The 21,508-nt window shown below is 40.9% G+C and overlaps 1 protein-coding gene across 1 annotated transcript; it reads left to right on the forward strand.

Moving 5' to 3' along the window:
- Window positions 1-354: 354 nt before the first annotated feature.
- On the forward strand, window positions 355-20,214 carry LOC137675406 (zinc metalloproteinase-disintegrin-like NaMP). Its single transcript, XM_068421484.1, has 24 exons — window positions 355-417; window positions 3,135-3,235; window positions 3,850-3,926; window positions 5,794-5,872; window positions 7,615-7,691; window positions 8,722-8,917; window positions 9,376-9,438; window positions 9,844-9,915; window positions 10,467-10,636; window positions 11,383-11,467; window positions 12,720-12,850; window positions 13,280-13,457; window positions 13,988-14,077; window positions 14,511-14,706; window positions 15,390-15,492; window positions 16,065-16,221; window positions 16,857-16,937; window positions 17,544-17,622; window positions 18,554-18,644; window positions 19,004-19,103; window positions 19,186-19,251; window positions 19,578-19,655; window positions 20,027-20,089; window positions 20,182-20,214. The coding sequence occupies exons 1-24, from the start codon at window positions 366-368 to the stop codon at window positions 20,212-20,214; spliced, it is 2,418 nt and encodes an 805-aa protein (XP_068277585.1). The 5' UTR covers window positions 355-365.
- Window positions 20,215-21,508: the final 1,294 nt, after the last annotated feature.

Raw genomic sequence — 21,508 nt, forward strand, 5'->3', positions numbered from 1 at the left:
AGCTTTTTACCACCCAGACTATAAAAGACAACACTGGGGCCGCTTCCATCTCCCTCTTTATGTATTTATTTATTTTCTTTTTCCTGATGAACACTTTTAGGGAACTTCTTTCAAAGAGGTAATCAATACATCACAATTTGTGTGACATTAACTAACCAGCAGGAACTTCCGCTTGCTGTAACACTCTGTGACTTGAAAATTGTGCAACACCTTTAGTAAACACTTCCTCATATAGGAACAAGAATAAAGCCGAAGAACTCCCTCCCTCTCATTCACTGCACGAGGGAGGACTGCACCGAGCAGAGACAGCCTGGGAACCAACCTGCCCAGACCACGGAGACCACAGCTAGACAAGCACGACTGAGATGACTAACGTACTTCTGGTTTCTGTTGGTTTGCTATATTTTCTCCAACAAGGTACGGCTTTTTTTTTTTTTGTCCTTTATCAGTGGTTGCTAGGGATAACTTTGTACAGCTTTTATGAATTTTTAATCATTAACATGTAGATAATACTGAAGAATAGGGAATTAAAGCCATTGAAAAATGGTATTGCTGAAGTTAGGGATGTTTGCTTTTTCTTTTTCTGTTCAATGCATTTATCTAAAATTCCCTAGTTAGAGAAGTACCTACTTGTGTGAAAATTGGCCATAGATTGACTAAATACCCGGAGCTGGTTAGTTTTGTGAGTCAATTAAGAAACTATTTCCCCTGCAAGTGAGCGGACAATTTATGCAATTGGGACAACTTACTACACTGACAGCATTTTGGCCATAAAAGACTTTTATTTGAATTCAATTAATGACATTATTTGAATTAAAATAGTTAGCACCCTTGTTATCTGTGTGATACTTCAGGTTATGAGTATTCACATGACTTAAGGTTAAGAGACCACACGTTTCTTTTCCACGTGCATTGTTTCTTTCAATTCATGTCAACAGGGAACAGATTTGTTCAGAGCTTGGCACACACAAGCACGCACTGGTTTTATGTACATCATTAGGCATGTAATTTGTATTCAGGCAGGTATCTTTATGATTTCATTGGCTGCACAGAATATCTCAGAATGTGTACAGTACTAATGCTTAAGGTGTTACATATTTTATTTCTTGACAAAACCAAACCTTCATTGTCAGTGAAATCCTCACCAATGATTTTTCTTCGTGGTTTAGGCTCTTGGAAAAGTACATAATTATTTGTTCCTTATTAGCACTTTTTCTAGCTGTTGTACGAGGCCCAAGGAATTTCTTTCCTCCTTAAAGCTACTGACTCAAGACAATGCCTGAAGCCAGACAAAGACAATATACTGGGTTGATTAAAAAACTACCTCTAAGAAACTATTTGTTCCAGAACAAAACTAACCTGCTTTCCTCGAAATGCTCTTTGTGTCACACTGCAGGAAAAGGACAAGTTTAGTTCTGAGTCCCTATTCAAATCTCACCCAAACAGACTGGCCTTGTAAAAAGAGTCTGCAACAGGGAGTGAATAGATAAAATTGGAGCATAGAACTTCGTTCTGAGAGGCCTAAAATATTACTTTGATTATTACATAAGAAGGTGCTTTGAGCTCATGGAAAGACTAAGTTTGCAAAGCAAAAGATTTTTTTAAAAAGTAAGAATAATTAGTTGCTTCAAATATAAAACATCATTGACATTTACAGAAACAAACTTGCACTTGGTATTTCTAAGAGCATGTGCATGGATAGTTCCTGTGTACTGTGTAATTGCTCAGTTGATGTAAGATAACTTCTTAGGACTTATTACCATCATACCTTTGTCTATCACTCACCTTTGTCAAGATACAACAAAGTTTTTTCTGCAATTATTTTTGGAAAAGGTTTAATAAAATAAACCCGTTATGAAGAATTACTCTGTTTATTTTACTGGAACAATTTGCATGAGGACGTGCTCTGTTGTTCCAGATATAGAAAATCACAGTAATTGGATGCCCCACTCTTGTAAAAATCCGACCTCGAGGCAGACAATTAAGGTGGAAGTTGCACTCTCCCTTTGTTATTTGTGGTTTGGATTTTCTTTTTTCAAATACAGGCTCTTGTGCTTGGTGCTGAGCCTTCAAGAATTTGCCAATTCAGATGAAATGACCTTTCGTAGGAGATTAAAGAGTTTAGGAGGCATGTAAAACCTGCTGCTGCCTTGTTGGAAACTAACTCATCCCTTGTACGACCCTGTTTTCCCAAATGCTCTACACCAGCTGCTATTATTAACTTCAAATGACGCAGCGTGACCACCCCTGCAAGCCATGCCACAAATTAACTTTTGTCAAGATTCACTCAACCTCTGAAGCAGAAAACAAAATGAAACACTTTTCATCAGCACTGTATTTCCTCAGCAAGTTCTTTATAGCCACAGCAGACATGAGGCACACCTTACAAGACCAGTAAAAATGGTTATGCGAGTTAAGGAATCATCTGGATTCCTTACCACCTTCAAGATTTTGCTACTTTACTGCCTATTTCCTATTATTTTATCTAGCCTTGTCCAAATGCCTTCTCCAGTCCTTCTGCTGTCACAAGTATGTACCCACCCTCAATCTGACTCAACAGGTCTATGAAAGTACTATCATCACAAATATTTATGATAAGACCGGCTGAAAAGCTTTCTAAAGGAGAAATCTAGGCTTGTCCCAGGCTTGTGGTGAACGGTCTGAGTTTATTTGCTTATCTAGAGGCAGTCTTAACTTGTATGTCATCTTGTGATAAGGTTTGGAAATCATTAATTTCACAGAACCGTGTAACTGAGTTCATGTCATCTGCAAAATGCAAAGGCAAACGTTACACCTCGCCTAGCTGGTCTAGCATGTCAGTACTCGCAACCACTGATTGGTGCTGGGGAAAGAAATCCAAAGCAAATTGCATAAAATATTTTGACACCTGGAAATAGCCAGGTATGGCAACTCACCTGAAATCCAGACTGTAACACATAGGTCACATAATGGGGTGACTGCTTAGCAAAGCAGATGAGCACATGAAAGAGCCAGTGCAGAGAATACATGAGAAATGAGTGGTGCAACGGACAAATGACCACATAGCCCAAAAGAATCAGTCTTGACAGACACAAAATATGGCATTGAATATGTTAATACTGTGTTTTCATAAATACACATCTGTTTCTCCCTAGGGAGCACAAGCAAGAAATTACCTGGAGTTGAGCAATACGAAATAGTTTATCCTCGGAAATTGCACACAGTGCATAAAAGAGATGTAGAAAGAAACAAAGAGGTATTAAAAGAGACCACATTTTTTTTTGCTGGGAGATGGGGCAGGTTTTCTGGAGTCAGAGTAACCTTGGGTTTCAAGGGCAAGAGAATTGGGAACCAGACACTTGACCTCGCAAAATGAAATGAAAGAGAAAACCGGGAAGAGTGATCCCAGGGCTGGTAAAGATGGGCTGTGAGGTGCGCTCAGGATTCAGTGAAGTACCTGTATGCCATCAGTGGGTCTTCTGTACTTATATCTCTGAAAACATGTAGGTTTTGATACTACTCAGATTTTTAATAACCTACGGATGTTGTAATTTAAAGTAAATTAAATCAAATGCTTAAAAGTAAGCATGCTCTTACATATTTCAAAAGAGTTATGAAAATGTTTGAATTTAAGCATCCGCTTCAGCCATTTCCCAAATATGCAGGGTATGTGCTTATGATTGTAGAAATACATTTGCAAAGTTAAATTTGTTCCTCTAATTAAAAAATATGAAAGTGACCTCCTGCCAGAACTCTTATTTTTGGTGGGAAGTGGAGGAAAAGAATGCAGTTGGCACTCAGTAACAGGCAGCTCATAGTGAAGCCAGAAATTATAACAGTCCATATTCTAACACTTAAATCTGTTTACAGACAAAATACGATGACACAATGGAGTACGGAATCAAAGCCAATGGAGAGGAAGTCATATTGCACCTACAAAAAAATAAGTAGGTTCAGTTCCACTTTTTCCTTGAGCTTTATTCCTCCCTGTAAATGGCTCTGTAGGGCATTCAGGATACAAAGAAACAGGACTTAGGCTCCTGTAAGACAGAGGTATTTTGGCAAATACAACCTTTCGACTCCAATGAGAGAAGAAGAGAGGAGAGAAAGCATCCTGCCGCAATTTTGGTGATGTGGATTAATTACACAGGCATAGGACATTGATGGCACTACTTGCCTGTACTGCTCTGTTCTCCAATTTATTTCCTTAATGGCTAAATCCACTGAATGTTTAGTGTTTTCTTATTATTTGACAAGTTTTCTGTGTTCATGGATTATAGATATAGGGGTTATATTTATTTGTTCTATGCTGGTAGAAACCACAGAGAAGAACAAGAGCAATACCTATGAATTGGGGCTGTGTTGGCTCTGTATGCTTTTCCAAAATGGAAAATAGTAATAAGAAATGCAATAATCCTTAATAATTCACCTTCCAGCACTCCCTACCTTAGCGCTACTGCTGGTGGATTTTGAGTAGTCTAATATATACTGGCACTGACAAAATGCTTGATGGAAAATGAAAGCAAGGAGAGCTCACCTCCTTGGCTGGAGATACCAGCATGTAAACAGGCCGTGCAGAGGGGACAGAGAAGCAGCGGGCTTTGTTACAGACCAGAGCACACAAAGGAAAGTCCCAAACTGCACAGAGCAATGCAAAATAAAGCACAGCTGTGATTTTCTGCTTGCTCGCTCCACCGTAATATTTAACGTGGGATCAAACAAGTCTGCTTTAGTAGGTACTTTTCTAATGGCTGTGTAAATACAATAGTGCTATAATGAGTTCATGTTAAATATAGACTATAATTAAATGTTTGCCCCTGTTTTAATCTAATCTAAATATTTGGAGGAGGGGAGGGGAAATGATATTGTACTAAATCTCACTCTTTAAAAACAAATGGGATTGTGGCAGTTTGGGGTAGTCGCCCAAACAGAAGCGAATGTAGACTTGTTTTGCTGCTAGCTTTAGCAAGACCTAAAGCCCTGGCTTAAAGTTAAGCATCTGCTCTGCTGCACAGGAGCCTGAGTGCACAGAGCCCTGCGGGATCTGGCCTTCCATAGCAAATCACAAATATGTACCTAATAAGAAACCCAAAGGCACCTTTCCCAGGGGCAGCAGAAATACAGTAATTTATTCCATAGTTATGATGTCCTCCTTGGAAGGTTCAGGAACACATATGTGTACAAAAATAGAGTTTTATTTAGACAGAAAAGAAAAATCAAGTTCAGATAGAATAATTACAAGGATGAGAGCTTGTGCTAGCCAAGTTATAAAAAAGCTGTGAGCAAAAGAATTGGACAAATATGTTAGTGTGATCTCTGCAGAGAATCTCTGAGTGTGTGCACACGTAAGCATACATGTATGGACGGACACATGTGAAACAGATGAGGCAGTTTTTCCCCTGACCTAGACCTTTGCTGTTTATAATCAGTGGGGGTGAACTGGGAAGAGAACAGAACGGTACCATTTCACATGCACTGGGGAGCAGTGGAAAAGTCTACACAAATTGGAGACCAAAAAAGGATCAATACTGCATATGTAATTACACATTCACTTTCAGATCTACTAGGAGATTAGTTTATACCAATGAAATAAGCAGACTTGAATTGATTTCTTATTTTAGAAACGCCCCTTTGAGTAAGGATTATGAACAGGCAGAATTCCCCACCCAGCAGCTTTTCTTCCCTCGTTTTTCCACACTGATAATAACTGAGTAATCATTCGAATTCCCTACATATTTTGTGTGTTATGTAATTGCCTCATTTCTAGATGACTACAATTTATTTTGAATAATAACTGCACTTGACTCTTTGCAGGCATCTCTTAGCTAGAGATTATACTGAAACAGTTTATTCTGATGACGGTCGACTAATAACAACAAGTCCTCAGATCAAGGTAATAAAAAAAGGTTTCCTTCCCTCATACTTGCAGTCTGGAGGAGGTCTGTAGGAGATTCATGGGTCCATGAAATAATAGCACATATCAGACAGAAAGAAAAGATTTTAAATCAGCGTTCTAAGCACTGCCATTTAGGACGCCTCTGCAGGGACAGGGGAGATGTGACTCCTGGCTTTGGCAGAGATACACTGATTTACACCTGCTGAGAATCAGACACACAGTTTGTCTTTCAAAAAGAAGACCACTTTGTACCTTAGCGGCTGATGAACATTTCCACTCAGGAAAGGCAGTGGGGCCAGGGCCATTCCGCTGCCTTCTACCTTCTGACTTTGACCTCCTGCCTTTGCTCATTCTGTGCAACTCCATGACTCGCTTTTACACCCTAATCTCAGTGAGATCAGAGATTCAGATAAGACACATTTCCTCACTGGCTCGGTTATCACCCACGCTCACAGCAAATGCACTGCAGGTTACCCCAGGTGGTTTCTCTGAGCCATGACAAATCAGTTATTCAGATCCAGACACAAAGGAAGTCACTGCAGAAGTTATTGTTTAATTAACTGTGCATTCATGGGTCTTCATCAAAGCTCTCACCGGAAGCTTTTTGTCCAATGTCATGCTGTGTGTTTTAACACATGTAATTTGGAATACAAAGCCTAATATTCTTTGTCATGGAGCAATTAGCAGGAACAGGAGGATCTTGAGTGAAATAAATGTGCATAAAGAATTCTGGTGGGTTTTTTTTGTGGAAAAACATGTCATTTCTGATTGCTCCAATTACGTTCACTCTCTGAATGGATCCTGTGAAAAGCAAATAGCACCTACGCCTGGTTAAAGACAGTTTCAAACAGGCCTACCTGTGCAGCTTGCTGAAAGAGGAATTCCTGCCTTGGGGATACTTTACTGTGAACTCAGTTGTTGCTCTTGTATCCGCAAAAGATGGAGAGTAATTCTCCACTTCTTTCTCCAGTAATTTTCACTTTGTTGGTGAACTTTTTCACTGTAAGAAAGTTGGCACATTGTGATGGAGGGAAGACAAATAAACGATGAAGTGAACCCAAACATCTATGAGAAAACAAAAGGCACAATGCATGCAGGTTTGACTACAGTGTTATAGGTCTCTCAAGAAATCTATTAAAGAAAATGCTACGGGCAAAATTTTCCACAATACCTCAGTGACTTTGAAGTCTCTTTGAACATAGAACTGTTCGTTAGGCCTCAGATCCTTAACTCAATTAAGTCATGAAATTTTTTCCCCTAGTCATATGTTTTAATACAATACATGCACTTTAATCTCATTGAAGTGAATACATGTAAGTGTTGGGTTAACATTAAAGGGTGTTTCCCTGAAATTTGGCCACAATAACATAATTAGATATGGACCTTAATTCAGCAGAGCACATCAGTATACGCCTGATTTTGAGCGGTGAATATGCATATTCTTATTTTCATGTACTGTTGTGTATTGACCAGAGCCCACCATGACTGGATTTGTCAACATCTGGGTCACTCTGTGTTGAAAGATAACAATAATGGTACCACAGCAAACATGGAAACAGTCACCAGCTTTTTGCACCTTAAGAATCTCCTCTAATGGGAGATTTCCTCAGACAGTGTAGTTTGCTGTAGCTTGTAGCTAGGACATTAGCTGTGTCTCCTGAAATCACTGGATCTAGGCCAATCGTTGCAGTCAGTGAGACACGGCCCAATTTGACAATGTATTTTTTCTTTCTAAACAGGATCACTGTTATTACGAAGGTTTTATTCAGAATGATGCTGACTCCATAGCAAGCATCAGTGCTTGCAAAGGTCTGAGGTAAGATGGAGGTTCAGTTCCCAAAGGGTAGAATATGCATACTCTATGAGGATAAATTTTCCAATTTAAATAGAATCAGCATGTAAATAAGTGGGTGTTATCTTTTATTCATGCTTACAAGGAAACTAGTTTACCAACAGAAAGGGAACGAAGGGAGAAAAATGTTATGTTTCTACTTCAGTTTCAGAGTTTATAAATTGGAAGCTAAAGAAACATCTATACCAATAAATTTCTATAACTAATTCCATATTAGATCCGGTCATAAATCACAGAATTTGGTGGTACTTACAGTAAACCTTTAGGGTTGACGCTTCTAAGCTGTAGGAAGCTCCACTGACACTTCAAGAGAAGGCTACATTATTTTCAGTGCTACAGCAGTTACAGGGTCAGGAAGTTCAAGCTTTTGTATGAAAAGCTCAGTTAAAAGAATCTGCTCATTTCTGATCACTGAAGACACAGTGGTACAACATCAAAAGGCAAGAGGATGGCTGTGGGGTCTGAGAAGCTGCAGTAGAACTTTTTCCCAATGATTAGTGGGGCTTTGCCAAAACCCAGACTTTCTTTTTGAACACTTCTTGCATATCATGTCGAGTTTACATGTTAACACAAAATGCTTATTTTGACATTTGCTGCTCGAAATGCTTCAAAACTCTTAATTCCTTTCAATATTTCAGCTTTTAATCTCAATTAAAGATGAAAACATACCTTTGAATTCCCCACTGAACTGAAATTCACTTTTCAATCACCTCTCTTAGCACAAACCCCCAAAATTTAAATTTAATTCATTCCTAAACTGACAGTCTCCTACTCAGAGACTTCACTGACCAGCCAAACCTCCCAATTGACCCAGGAGCTGTGATTTCTGCCTTTAAATTGTTGTACACTCTGCCTACATGCTGCCAAACTATTCGCCACTGCATCAGTGTGTGCAGTGGTCCCTACACTTGGGCTAAATGCTGGTAGAGATAAAGTTGCTATCTTGACTCAGTCCTGTGAATTCAAAAGATCACAGTCTAACTGATTTTCTTAGTGGATATTTTGAGACCCGTGGCCAGAGGTACCTCATTGAACCCTTGGGAACTTCAGATAGAGACGAACATGCGGTCTACAAGTATGAGAAACTCGAACAAGCGTCCATAAAAACCTGCGGTCTAATCAATAATACCTGGGAAGAGGATTCAAATGATCCCATCAATGACATCTTCAAATCCAGCAACAATCCAGAAGTAAGTACATAGTTCAGCAACAGTCCAGTAAGTACATGCCAGAAAAGAAATTGCAGCCATAGGAGAACTCTGTGAGTAGCACAAGTCCCACTTTGTCTGGTGGCAACTCCAGAAAAGAAACGATCACAAACGGTGAAGCATAATCAGATCTTAAAGAACCAGTGCAAAATCTCACAGATCTGAGATCTCAGAGTCACGACCCGAGTTAAGCCCTCCTGCATGTACTAATAGGTGTCCATGTGCATCTTTAAACATCTAAATACTTAATATCCAGCCTACTTTTCATAATCTTAATCATTTTAATATCTAGCCTACCTTTCATCAATTTAAAACAAGGCAGTCCCATCCTAAATGACTTAGCTAAAGAAATACCCTCATAACTAACACATGGGTTTGAAATTACAAAGGTTGAGATTGAAACAGGCCTTAGAAGTCATTTAAATGTATCTTTTCTTTAGATGAAAGCGTACCTGAAAGCAAAAAAGTACCTGGAACTTTACATAGTTGCAGACAATAGTTTGGTGAGTATTGAAATAATTTTTTCTCATTTGGCCAGCTAGAGGTGAGCTTCCCAAAGTAGGTACTGCTCATATCCCTGGGCTCCTGCTACAATTCCAGTGCTACACTATGTTTTACTGCTGACTTTGGCTAGGAATAGGATTTCCTGATGTCGATTGGTTTTGAAAATCCCACCTGAAGATGACGAGAATTCAGAAAATACCATACAGGGCTTGTCTTCTTCCGCACACATTTTAAAAGGGCCTGATCTTGACACACATTGTCTGATAAAATAGTACATCAACAAGACAAAAATAAGTAGACCAGGCATGGTGTGGTTTGCGACGCAATCTTCTGTGGGATATTTCTTTTCTGATAAATCACTTTCTTCCTCTCCTTTTCCTAACATACTATAATTACTTTTTTAGTATAAGAAGTATGAGGAAGATGTTAGAACTATAAGACAAAGGATATTTGGAATAGTCAATTACATCAACACGGTAAGAGCAAACACAGCAACGTGAAACTGAAATAAAGTGATTTACATTTATTTTTCTTTTGCAAACATTATGAATTTTCATTACTACCTGTAGGAAAGAATGAAAAATGAACTTCTTTGTAATTTATGAAACAAATGTAACACATCAGTCCATATTATCCTGTTCTTTGCCTTCAGATACGAGATTTCTATAAAGGAAGGTGTATACTGTATTTTCTTAACATTTATTGAAGTGAATTATTGAAATCCTTCGAAAAGAATGAAGTCATTCTCAATTTCTTTTGCAAGTCAAATTTCTTCAAAAATATTGCCAGAATTTTCAAGTATTTTAAAGCCATTTTTATAGTTGGCTTAAATGTGGGGGAAAATAAGATTTCATGGTTGGTTTGTTGTTTTTTTGCTGCAACTTCGAAGTGCAGAAAAGCTTAAATCAGGTCTGGAGTGGACTCTATTGCAAGTGGTAAAAGTGACCCAATTACCAGGATAAGTGTTTGTTTCGGAAGTCTTCATAACGTACTTCATTTTTACAGCAACACTGTTTCTCTGCTGCAGGTTTATAAGGTCATAAATATCTACGTGGCTTTAATTGGCATAGAAATCTGGACAGATGGTGATAAATGCCCCCTGAGCCATTCTGCAGGATTCACTCTGGACCGTTTCTCAAAGTGGCGTCTATCAGATTTATTAAAGAGGAAAAGAAACGACAACGCTCAGCTAATCACGTCTGTATCATTCTATTTCCTCTTTTCATTTCCAAATGTGTTCAAGGAATTTGTTCTTTAAAAAATGGTCATCAACCCATCAGAGGTGCTGTCTATACGAACCAGATTTCCTTCTTTCCCATACCAGACTGTGCTAATTCTAGGATAAAAAGATAAATGCACGCTCTTGTTTCTTGCTTTTATTTTCTCCACCGAGTACAATTACCTGCCAGGACATAGTATCTAATCTTTCCACCTGAACCCCTGCAAAAATAGGCAAAATCTTTTACTACTTCTCAGTCTCTCTGTTCCCTGCTCTGGTCACAGAACAGTTGAGTGTCCTGAAGACTGCAGTGTAGTCTAAGAACCTAAGGAGCCACGACATGAAGTTTAACGGCTGGGAAATGCACGTTGCCAAACTAAACCAGCGCTCACTTCGCTGTCCTGGCTCACGTTCAATGGCCCTGACTCATCCAAGCACTTTGCTTCATTTAGAGCACTTCATCAAGCTCTTTGCAATCAAACAGATGCTTTAAGTCTGATGAACTGCAGTGCAATTTAAGTAAAAGTTTAAAATGAAAAGTGTATTAAATTGTTTTCTGATTTGCAGCGATCTTAAGCATGTCTTCGAATATTAGATCAGGGATGCAAACCAGAGCTGGAAATGAGGATGTGCTTAAAGCCTTCAGCCTGGGGAACAAAGCCGACTTAGATCTGCTTCCCAGTCACTTCACTGCATTTCACTCTGCCTTTCTTCTTCCTTCCAGCGGCTATGCCTTCGAGGGGACAACGATCGGGTTAGCCTTTCTAAAATCCATATGCAGTGATACACATTCTGCAGGTATTATTCAGGTCTGATTTATTTTTGTTTATTTTATTTTTCAAAGGCTTTTCTATGTCTTTTACTCAACCAGCGAAGAACGTTTATGAAAATTACTGGGCGCACGACACTTTCAGTTCTCTGTCTGGTTCATATCATTATTTTATCAGACTGTAGAAATTCACTGTCAGAGATTTTATTTTAAATGAAGTGCAGAGGGTAAAGAAAGCACACACAAAGCATGGTGTCTGTGTTATCTAAATGCCAACACAAAACTCTGACACCTGTATTTGGAGTACCAGGCTCCAATAGAGACGAAGGATAGAAATAAGTAATTTTGTGCCTCTACCTTAAGGTTCCCTGTTTTGAAAGGGGAATTGGTTCTGACTGTCATAATGCCTATCATCAGTTTGGCCGCTTAATTACAGCTGCCTAAACTACTGTACTTAAGCTTGAGCCTAAACAGAAACACAGATCTAAAACTTTTACCAACAACACCAGGAACTCAACTGCTGCACCGAGCTTCAGAGGCCGGGCTTGTTAGTGAGAGGAAAAACCCACATGAAATTCCAGCTTTCCCACACCATAAAGAAATCCTAGGATGATCGTAAAACCAGAAGGCTTTTTTTTTTCAGTGTGGGGGGATGCATTTTGTAGCAGCACGATTTGCAATGCCTCGCTGGAAGAGTGTGCCCAGTACGCTGTGTCCTGTGCTTTATATACTTCCACCACCACCTGCTGTTTATACATCTGGATTTCACCCAAAAGAGCAGGACTTCTCCTTTCCTCCCTCCCACCAAGCAGCAAAAAACCACCAAGCTAAGACCAAAGTTGGAGCACAGCATCTGCCTTTCCTTTCTGTGCACATACACCGTACACAATAGTTACCTTGGTGTAACGAGTAATAATTATATTGCACCCATGTAATTACCCTAAGCACAGAGACAGCTATGCAGAGAGAGGATTAAGAGTTTCAGATGTTCAGTTCCCCTTAACACTCAGTTGTTACTTGGCAGCCTGACTTCCTCACCTTTATTTAAAAACTAAGTATACCAATTTACTCATGTTTGTTAGTGGTATCATCTCATTGTTATTATAATATAATCCAGTATAAACTGTGGAATGGATGTATGGATGGATTGAACAACATATCAAGCCTCATATATCAGTGAGGATAATTTCACCTAGAGAAAAAATTGTCCTATTTCTTAGCCACAGCTTCTCTGGTGTTCCTACTTGTTCTAAAATACTCATAGAAATAACAGCCTGTTCTTATCTCTACAGGATCATAACAGAAACGAAATTGCAGTTGCAGCTACCATGGCACATGAGATGGGACACAACCTTGGCATGAGCCATGACACCGCAGCCTGCTCGTGTAATGCTAAAGTTTGTATCATGACAGACACTATCAGGTAGGAGTTTGGATAAAAAGGCGAGGGCTTGCACCTTCAAGAAACACCCATTAGATAGGAGTTTAGTTCAATTTCCACCTCTAGTTGAGCATCCTGAGCCTCCGCTGGACATCCCAGTGGAAAACTCCTAATGCCTGAAGCATCAAGGCACAAATTGTGTAGATCAGGCTTAAATCTTTGGGATGTGAGATTTATTATACGCAGTGTTTACACTTAGTACGTTAATTTTTTCTGATCTGTTTGTTTCTACTTTTTTTTCTGCTATAAGTAGGAGACAGCCATTGAATTCATTAATATATACATATTTGGAAAAATGGTTGCACCCAATAGTTTGGGGGATGGTCACTTGTTTCCTCTCTCTTGTAAAGGGTATTGCTTTTCCCTGCCTACGCCAATCCTAACGTAAATCCTCCTGCTTTCTCAATATAGTTCTATCATCCCCAAGAAATTCAGCTCTTGCAGCCTCCAAAGTTTTGAGAAATACATGTTGAATGACATGCCAAAATGCTTAACTAACATCCCAGAGATAAGCAGCATCGTAGCACCTCCATCCTGCGGAAACGGCTTTGTGGAAAAAGGAGAGGAATGCGACTGTGGTACCCCTGAGGTATGTGCATAACCAGGAATAAAATAATACGTGGAAGAGGCAAAGGGTTTTATTCAGGCTGTACAGTAGCTGGTTTCTGTTAGTTTTTGAGGTGGCCAGTTCAAAGCTAGCTGAAATATTTCTGTACAAACTGTGGTCATCAAATTGCTGATCTGCAATGTGGTCACCCCTGAAGTGCATGCCAAATGGTGAGAAAGACGACTGCCTGGCATGTCGTGCTCTGCTGACAGAGGAAATGAGAATAGGGAAAAGCCATAAATACGAAATCATCTCAGCAGAGATAAGCCCGTTCCCTGCACAACTTCTGTCAGTGCTTTCATAATCAAACACACTTTGTATTTGTTGTGCGCTCACTCACAATGGCTAGCACAGCTTCGAGTGAAAATGGGTTTCAGAAAAGCAAAGCGCAGGTCCGAGATATCCTTCCTCCCTCGATAACCGAGTACAGGATGGTTCAGTGAGAAGGCAGCACAGAGGGGACCGAACCATGGAGCAGTGTACCCCAGCTCTGACCCCTCATTCTGTCACAGGAGTGCACAAACGACTGCTGCGACCCCGAGACGTGCAAACTGACGGCAGGGTCCATGTGTGCACACGGAGAGTGCTGTGAAAACTGCCAAGTAAGACTCCTTTTAATCCCTAGCTTCTCATATTTTCCATGGTTTATTTTTTTTTGCCTATGAGAAAGCAGTAATACACCTTTCAAAAGAACCAAACCTCTTTACTTGTAATTACTGACATAGCGCTGTAATGACAAGCACACTTTTTCCAAGCCAAACTACACCACAACTATCAATTCACTCAATCTTTCAACATCCCGGAGAAATGAGCTTTCGATTACCCATTTTCTCCTAGAAAGAAAAGCTGAGGCACAACCAGGCAAAATCCTTGTCAATTGACACAACCATCTTTAAATTACAGATGTGGCCCCTCAGGGAACTTGTACAGTGAGGATGAGATTTGTCTCCCCTAATTTAACCCTCCAGTTCAGTGTGATTTTTAAGTGGCATGGACAAGCACGGTGTTAAGTGTGGCATTGCTCTCCCTCTCCAGTATAAAAACCCAGGAGCTGTTTGCCGAGCAGTTAAGAATGACTGTGACCTGGCTGAGATGTGCACCGGCTCTTCTGCGAACTGCCCGGAGGATCGATTCCGTGTGAACGGATATCCCTGCAGCTACGGCGAGGGCTATTGCTACATGGGAACCTGTCCCACCCGAGAAAACCAGTGCAAAGCTGCTTTCGGACCACGTGAGTACAAGTTGGCATTGAAAAATCAAGTTGCCTATGTCAACGGAGACAGAGGTAGGCTTTGCCTGCTAGCAAACCATCAAAGATCTTTTGTAAATCAGGAACAGGATATCTATATGAGTTCTAGTCTTGTAGCATACACTTTATTATTATTATTTTTATATTTACACTGTAAGTGATTATAATCACGCGAGCTGAAGCTCAGAGTGTATAATGCAATGTATTTCTAAAGAAATGGGAAGTGGTAAGTGTATTCCTCTTTTGCACAATGCTTTTAAGATAACTTTGCAATAGAGCTGGCTGAGCATTCTTTGCTTGGTAGGAAGAGGAAATGTCTGTATTTCAAATGAATGTCCAAATCTAACATGCCTTTATGCTTCTGAAGGTGTGTGTGGCTCACCCTCTTCCCAGTCCTAAACCATCTCCAGTTCTGATTATGTCCCTTCTCCCAGGCAAGGTCTGTAGGTTTGTACTAGATAGAGAGAGAACGCAGGGGACAGGTGCTGCTGTGCATGCACAATAACAGCAGAATTAATGCATGAAGTGCCAGAGAGAGTCATTTAGGCCCATGGGCAGCTTTGCTGGGAAAGGCCATTTCCTGAACAGCTAAAGGAAATTGGATATTACTATTTTTCACAGGCAGAGAACCTAAACTAATCCCATTGCATTTTCCTCTTTCACAGAGGCTACAGAAGGTGCAGCTTCCTGTTACTGGGTGAACGAGAAAGGGGTATATTATGGATACTGCAGAAAAGAAAAAGGTAGTCACGTCCCGTGTAAAAAAAAGTAAGCACTATGTTACAGAGTTTGCTGGGATTTGGGAAGAGAGACTATTCCTGTTCAAATTAAGACGCAGAAGCAAAGAGCACACTATTTTAGATGGCACATATGCCCATGTGTTATTCTTGTTCAGTTTGAATATTGTGGCAAAGCCAATTCTAAGAAAAATAATCTCCAAATCATGAGATCAGTCTGAAAAAGAGCAAGTGTGAACATATCTATGTGCAAGCCTGCTTGTGAGGATGACTCTGTGTGTGTGCATGTGCAGGTAAGCACAGGCAAGGGATTTTTGGGTAGGGAACTGGAACCTCAGGTGAACCTCAGAAGTTGAGGGCAGGTCAGTTAAATACGCATTTCTGCAATTACTGTGGGCTCCCTAATAAGCTCAAGAGGAATTAAGAACCTGCCACCTTCTACTCACAAATGGACCTGAAACCACCACAAACCAAAATTCCTTTCTGCAGCTTTTTCTTTGGAAGCCCTGTACAGACACAATGAATCCAAGCTGGAGGAGAGACCCGCTCAGATAGTTTTGCTGTGCCACGTCATTGTTGTAGCAGCTCTTCTTCTCCTTCCAGAGACGTAATGTGTGGAAAGCTATTCTGTTCCGGGGGGAAGGAGATGCCTCGGGATGGGAGCATGGTGGCTTTTCAGTCCTGCAAAGCAAGTTTCCCTAGAAATGGAGAAGCAGACCCAGGGATGATTCTCGACGGAACGAAGTGTGGGAATGGGATGGTTAGTAGAGAAGAGCTTTTCTCCTTATTTTTTCCCCTCTTTCAGTCTTGCTTATATCATTAGCTCTTTTACCAGACAAGAAAGATTTTAAACAGGGAAGAAGACTGAAGTGGACACTAAACTTCTACTGATCTGATTTGCCATACCTTCTGCCTTACATCTATCACAAATCAGTAGCAAAACAAACAGGACCTGTTATCATTCCGATTTCCTTATGCTTGACTGCTATCTTCCTATTTTTCACTGACACAAATATATGTGGCAGCAGAAACATACCATTGTACGAAGGGTTAAAAGATCATACATATATTACTATTCTTAATTATTTCCATAATGGATGAGCTAGGCAACACTGAGTGCTATGTCCAATTTCTTTGCTATATATTTCTACTTGGGAGGTGAGGGAAGGATGAAGGATCGAAGAGGAGTGGAAAGCAGTGATGTCAGTACATCTTTGTCACTCCCTTTTGCTATAAAATACTCAAAGGTTAAATGAAAAATTATATCCACGTATCAAACTCCTAACTTAGTGATTTGCAGACCTTTTACTCTTTGTCACTTTATACAACAATGTGTGAGCTCTGCGTGCTCTGAAAGCTCTATATCACTGTTAACTTTTGCCCTGTACCTTTCAGGTGTGCAGCAATGGAGAATGCGTCTACGCTGAAGACGTCTTCAGATCAACCAACTGCTCTGCCAAGTGTACTGGACATGCTGTAAGACACGAGCATTTGATACTATTAACTTAAAAAAAACCAAGAAAATTATGTTTATCTGCTACAGACTTTCTCAATGACAGTATTTAAGTCATTGGAATGAGAATTTGCAAAAGCTGCGGAGTCAGAACCTTCCTATATTTTCATGAAAGCAAATCTAACCTGACACAACATCAGTACCTTCGCTAAGGAGATCACAGGAGATGGGCACAGACTCTGTGTCTGGCCCTGCCTCTGAGCCACAGTACCACAGCTATTCTCTTTCAGGTCATCCTCTGTTTTGGGAAGGTAATTGTGCTCATCCTATTTGAGCATTCAGAGACCTACAGATGTAAAGACCAACTCTGCTGCTTTGTGCCTTGTACTGGAGCTTTCACTGCAGAAACACCCGCAAAGGCACACAATAGCAAGAGTCAGGCCTGTCCTTTACTGTGCAAAACTGCTACTCTCTGCTAAATTTTGGTCCAAGTGCAATGAGAGGGGGTTTCCAGACCTAGCTTCAATAAGCTTATCAGGACCCTGATCCAGAGCCACTGCAATTTTATGACACCACAGCTTCACTTGTATTTCCAACCTGAAGATATTCCTGGCTTTGTGCTTCCGTAGGTGTGTGACCACAAGTTGCAATGCCAGTGTGAAGAAGGATGGGCACCACCAACCTGTGAGAGCTCGTCAGCAGTTACCAGTAAGTGCTGTATGGCCACACACTGGGTACCATCACCCTCTGCCTGACACGAGCTGCTTTAACCCCGCTGAGACAGCCCTCACTTGCACTGGGGGCCAGTCTGCTTCTTTGCAGATATTGCACATCTGGGTCTCTGATTTTTGCGCATCTTTAAGTCACTGCAGCTTGTATGAATGACCAGAGGAAGCTATTTTTTTCCTTCTAACCTGACAGAAGTGATACACCCAGGAGATTATTTAGAGTACCAGGTTTTTCCTTTCTCCATCCTGAGATAACGAGCACACCGTATTAGCTCACTGTCAAACCTGAGTGGAGGTGAGCTCCCAGAGGTTTTGCTGTGAGGGAGGCAGACAAGTTCATTTCTTTATCATCTACACGAAGCTGGCGTTTAACTGATCTACCTCTGAGGGAAAATACTTTGTGTACAGATTTCTATGTGTTTGGGAGAAAAAAAATTTAAGCCTTTGTTATTAAAATATTTTTGTCCTCTCTCCACGCTCGCTACAGCACCATCAGCTCCCAACACTGTGGCTTAGTTGAGGCTTTAAAATAGATTTTTGAAGGAAAATTGTGACACTTTAGCTGTACACAATGCCAAAGGCCTGTTCCCACTTTTGGGTAACACCCTTTGAGAAAGAAGAGAGGAATGACAATGAAATCATCTTTGAGGATGGATAGAAAGGGCTAGGCATAGCCCAAGGACAGCTCAGGCTATAACCACAGTCTTCAAATAGGGCAAAAATGGCAGGAATACATTCCTTTCCATCACCATTTGTGGCAGGAGAAGAAGCCATAAGCTTGAGCAATAGAGAGGACAAATAGGGTTTAGACCTTGTGAAAAAAATTACTTTGCCAATGGTCATGATAGGAAACCTCTTAGTAAGAGTGGATCTTTTAACAAAGAGCAACCTGTGTTCTCTCACCCTGACAGGCTTCGCTATTGTTGCTGGCGTGCTGGTTGTCCTCGCTGTCACAGCCACTGCAGCAGTGCTACTTATCCGCTTCAGAGTATTCAAGAAGAGGTAAGATGCTTACCCCCATTGAGGGGAGAGAAAAAAAAAAACTAAAGTCAAGCAACTTCTGGACAGGTTTTAGGCTGGGGTTTTCAAAGGGGGTGGAGGGAATTAAGACACTGGAAAGCCAAGGAAGTTGGTCCATGACCTTTGTTGAGCTGTTTCAGAAATCCCATAGCTGGGAGAAGACTGAAGACTTGAAACTGTAACTCTCAAGATTAATCCTAAATAACTAAAATAAGGGGGAGAAAGAAAGAAAAGACATGGCTATATAACACACCAATAGGAGTAAGGCAGGCATTCAACTGCAGCAGGCTTTTTTACTTCAGTCAGGGTAAGGTTTACAGTTATATGTAATATTTGCATAGCTGCCAGCCCAGAAGGGGACCTGGAGCCACAAACCAAGTCTTTGTGGATCAAGAACAAAGATGCAGAGAACACTCTGTCGTGGATGTACCTGTCCAGCAGGTAAGAGTGGGGAGGCACTGGGTGAGCTCCCCAGTTGCAAGAGGTAAGGGCTCCACCTGATTTAAGTGTTCCCTGCTTTCAGATGAATGATAAGAAACTTCTCCTTCCTGCACCTCCACTGCAGGAGAACAAACCACAGCTCCAGAGTGTAAGTACTTCTAGAGAATCCCTTTGCCTTCATGTTGGCTTTGGGGAAGACAGCACACACCAGTTCACACCATGGTGGAGACCCACAATGACAATCTGATCCCAAAGGCTGGGGAGATCACTGCACTCCAGATAAGGCCCTGTATGTTCTCTCAGAGCCAGACAGCATAAGGCATCCCTGCTTGTGAAAGGAATGCATCCTTTTACCCTGATTAATGCACTATTTATATACAACACAAGCCTACCCATTCCCAAGGGAACATGTGGATGCACACATATACAATATGTATATAGGGTCAATATGGTTTATATTCTCTTCTTTTACAGCCTGCCATAAGGCCAAAAGGTCCCCCACCTCCTGTTCCTTCTACCAAACCAACCTCTTCTCACACACAAGAGTTTTTTGTAAGTATAAACCAGCAACTTTTCACATCTTTCATCCGAGTTGCAAATGACTATCAGATGCCAGTTGGTACTTTCAGTTTCTGACTATGATTTAAAAAAAAAAACCCAAAACAACACAGACATTCAAATCACATATTCTTTAAGGTAAGAGTCACCTTTTTTGCCATGTAATCCTAAACTGCACGAGATACCCTTAATCTGTGCCAAGGAGTCCTGTACGCCACCACATCTCATTAGCAATAGGCTTTTTCACAAGGAAAATGCTGTAGTAAATACATGAGATAACAGTAGCAGCAGCTGAGGTCTGAGGAGGTTCTGCAGCTGCTCAGACAGGAAAGCCTAATGACATTTAAACTGCATTTTTGTTACAGGCACCAGAGAGAAAACCTGCTCATCTCCCAGTTCCCAAAGGGAAACCTCCACCTCCACCAAAGGTAACCTGAGAATCGCAATTCTTTCGGGATGTAATTCATTGAAACTGCACCAGGCACACTGCGATTTATTTAACTCTTTCTTTTTCATGTAGGCTTTAAAACCTCCATTTAATCCCAGAGTATGAAGCTTTTGAAGTAGGGCTGATCAAGATACCTAAAATTTTCAGCGACAATTTGTTTGTCCCTCGATTCCTCCACTTTTGGCGAAGGCAACCAAGATCCTGCTCTCTTTAAAAACAGAACAACTGATGGACAGCTGCTTTGAAAGAAAAAGGCTGGTTTTCAAACAGGGAGGAATTCTATGGTGATGACATCAAGCTACTGTCCGAAAGGAAACGAAGCAGAATTGCTACTTGCACTGAGGTGTAGACTGGGAGTAAGTTATGAAAGCTGCTTACACATCCTAACTCCCAGGCCACCACCGCAAGATGTGGCTGCACTGGGATGCGCTGTATCTACACTGATTTTCTGCGTACAGACCTGAGAGGATCAGGGAAAGTGTGGCTACTGGATGTTTGTAAACAGTAAACTTTTTGCTACATTTCTGGATCTTCGCCAGCCCTCTCTTCAGCAACAGACCAGACCTTCTCCTTCATGGGCAAGTTGCAGGTTCTGGAAAAAGAAAAATCCTTCCTGCCCTTTGGAGAAAAGTTTGTGTCCTCAAGGCCTGAACTAGCCTTGGAATAATAAGAATACACTGGAAATGTATTGATTCTGGAAAGATCCTTTTGGACCAGATTCTCTCGTTAATCCTTAGATTACCTGTTAAACAAGATTCCTCTGTTGAGTAGGGAGAACTGGAGATACGCTCAAAAGCAAAGCACGCAGGAGTCAAACCACTTGCTGCTTGCAAGTGCTCCCAGAGCTCAGGCTGTGCCACTTTAAAAAGAGCTCCAGCTGCCACCATTGCACTTGGACAGGAAAATTCAGAACAGCCCAGTCAACAAAATCCTTAATCATTTATTTCATTTGCCCCTCAGCTCCAGAAATACCGGAGTATTTCTCCCTTCCAGGATACACACACCTTGGTGTTTTTGTTTAATTGCTCTTGCACCAGGGCGTGTTATTGTAAAGTTGCTAATGAGAACTAGGCTGGGCACGGGGCTTTGTTATTGTGGGACAGCACCGCAGCACGAGGCTTTGCACACTGGTTTATTACTGAGGGGCTCTTCATTCGTCCTGGCCTGCTGGCATCAGCACTGTTGACACTATTGGCCTGCTGGCATAGATCTGCATGATACTGTTGGCATTGATGTTAATAATACTGTGAGGGTGCTGGCACTGATGCTATTGTTACCGTTGGCACTGATATTACTCATGTGGTTGGCATCAATATTTTTAAGTTAAAGCGCACAGAAGTGTTTTTCAAGGAACAAAAATTTTACCAGGAAAAAAAAGAAAAAAAGAGAGAGGGAGAAA

Source organism: Nyctibius grandis, chromosome 33 (assembly GCF_013368605.1).
Source record: "Nyctibius grandis isolate bNycGra1 chromosome 33, bNycGra1.pri, whole genome shotgun sequence".
In the NCBI taxonomy this organism is placed as follows: Eukaryota; Metazoa; Chordata; class Aves; order Nyctibiiformes; family Nyctibiidae; genus Nyctibius; species Nyctibius grandis.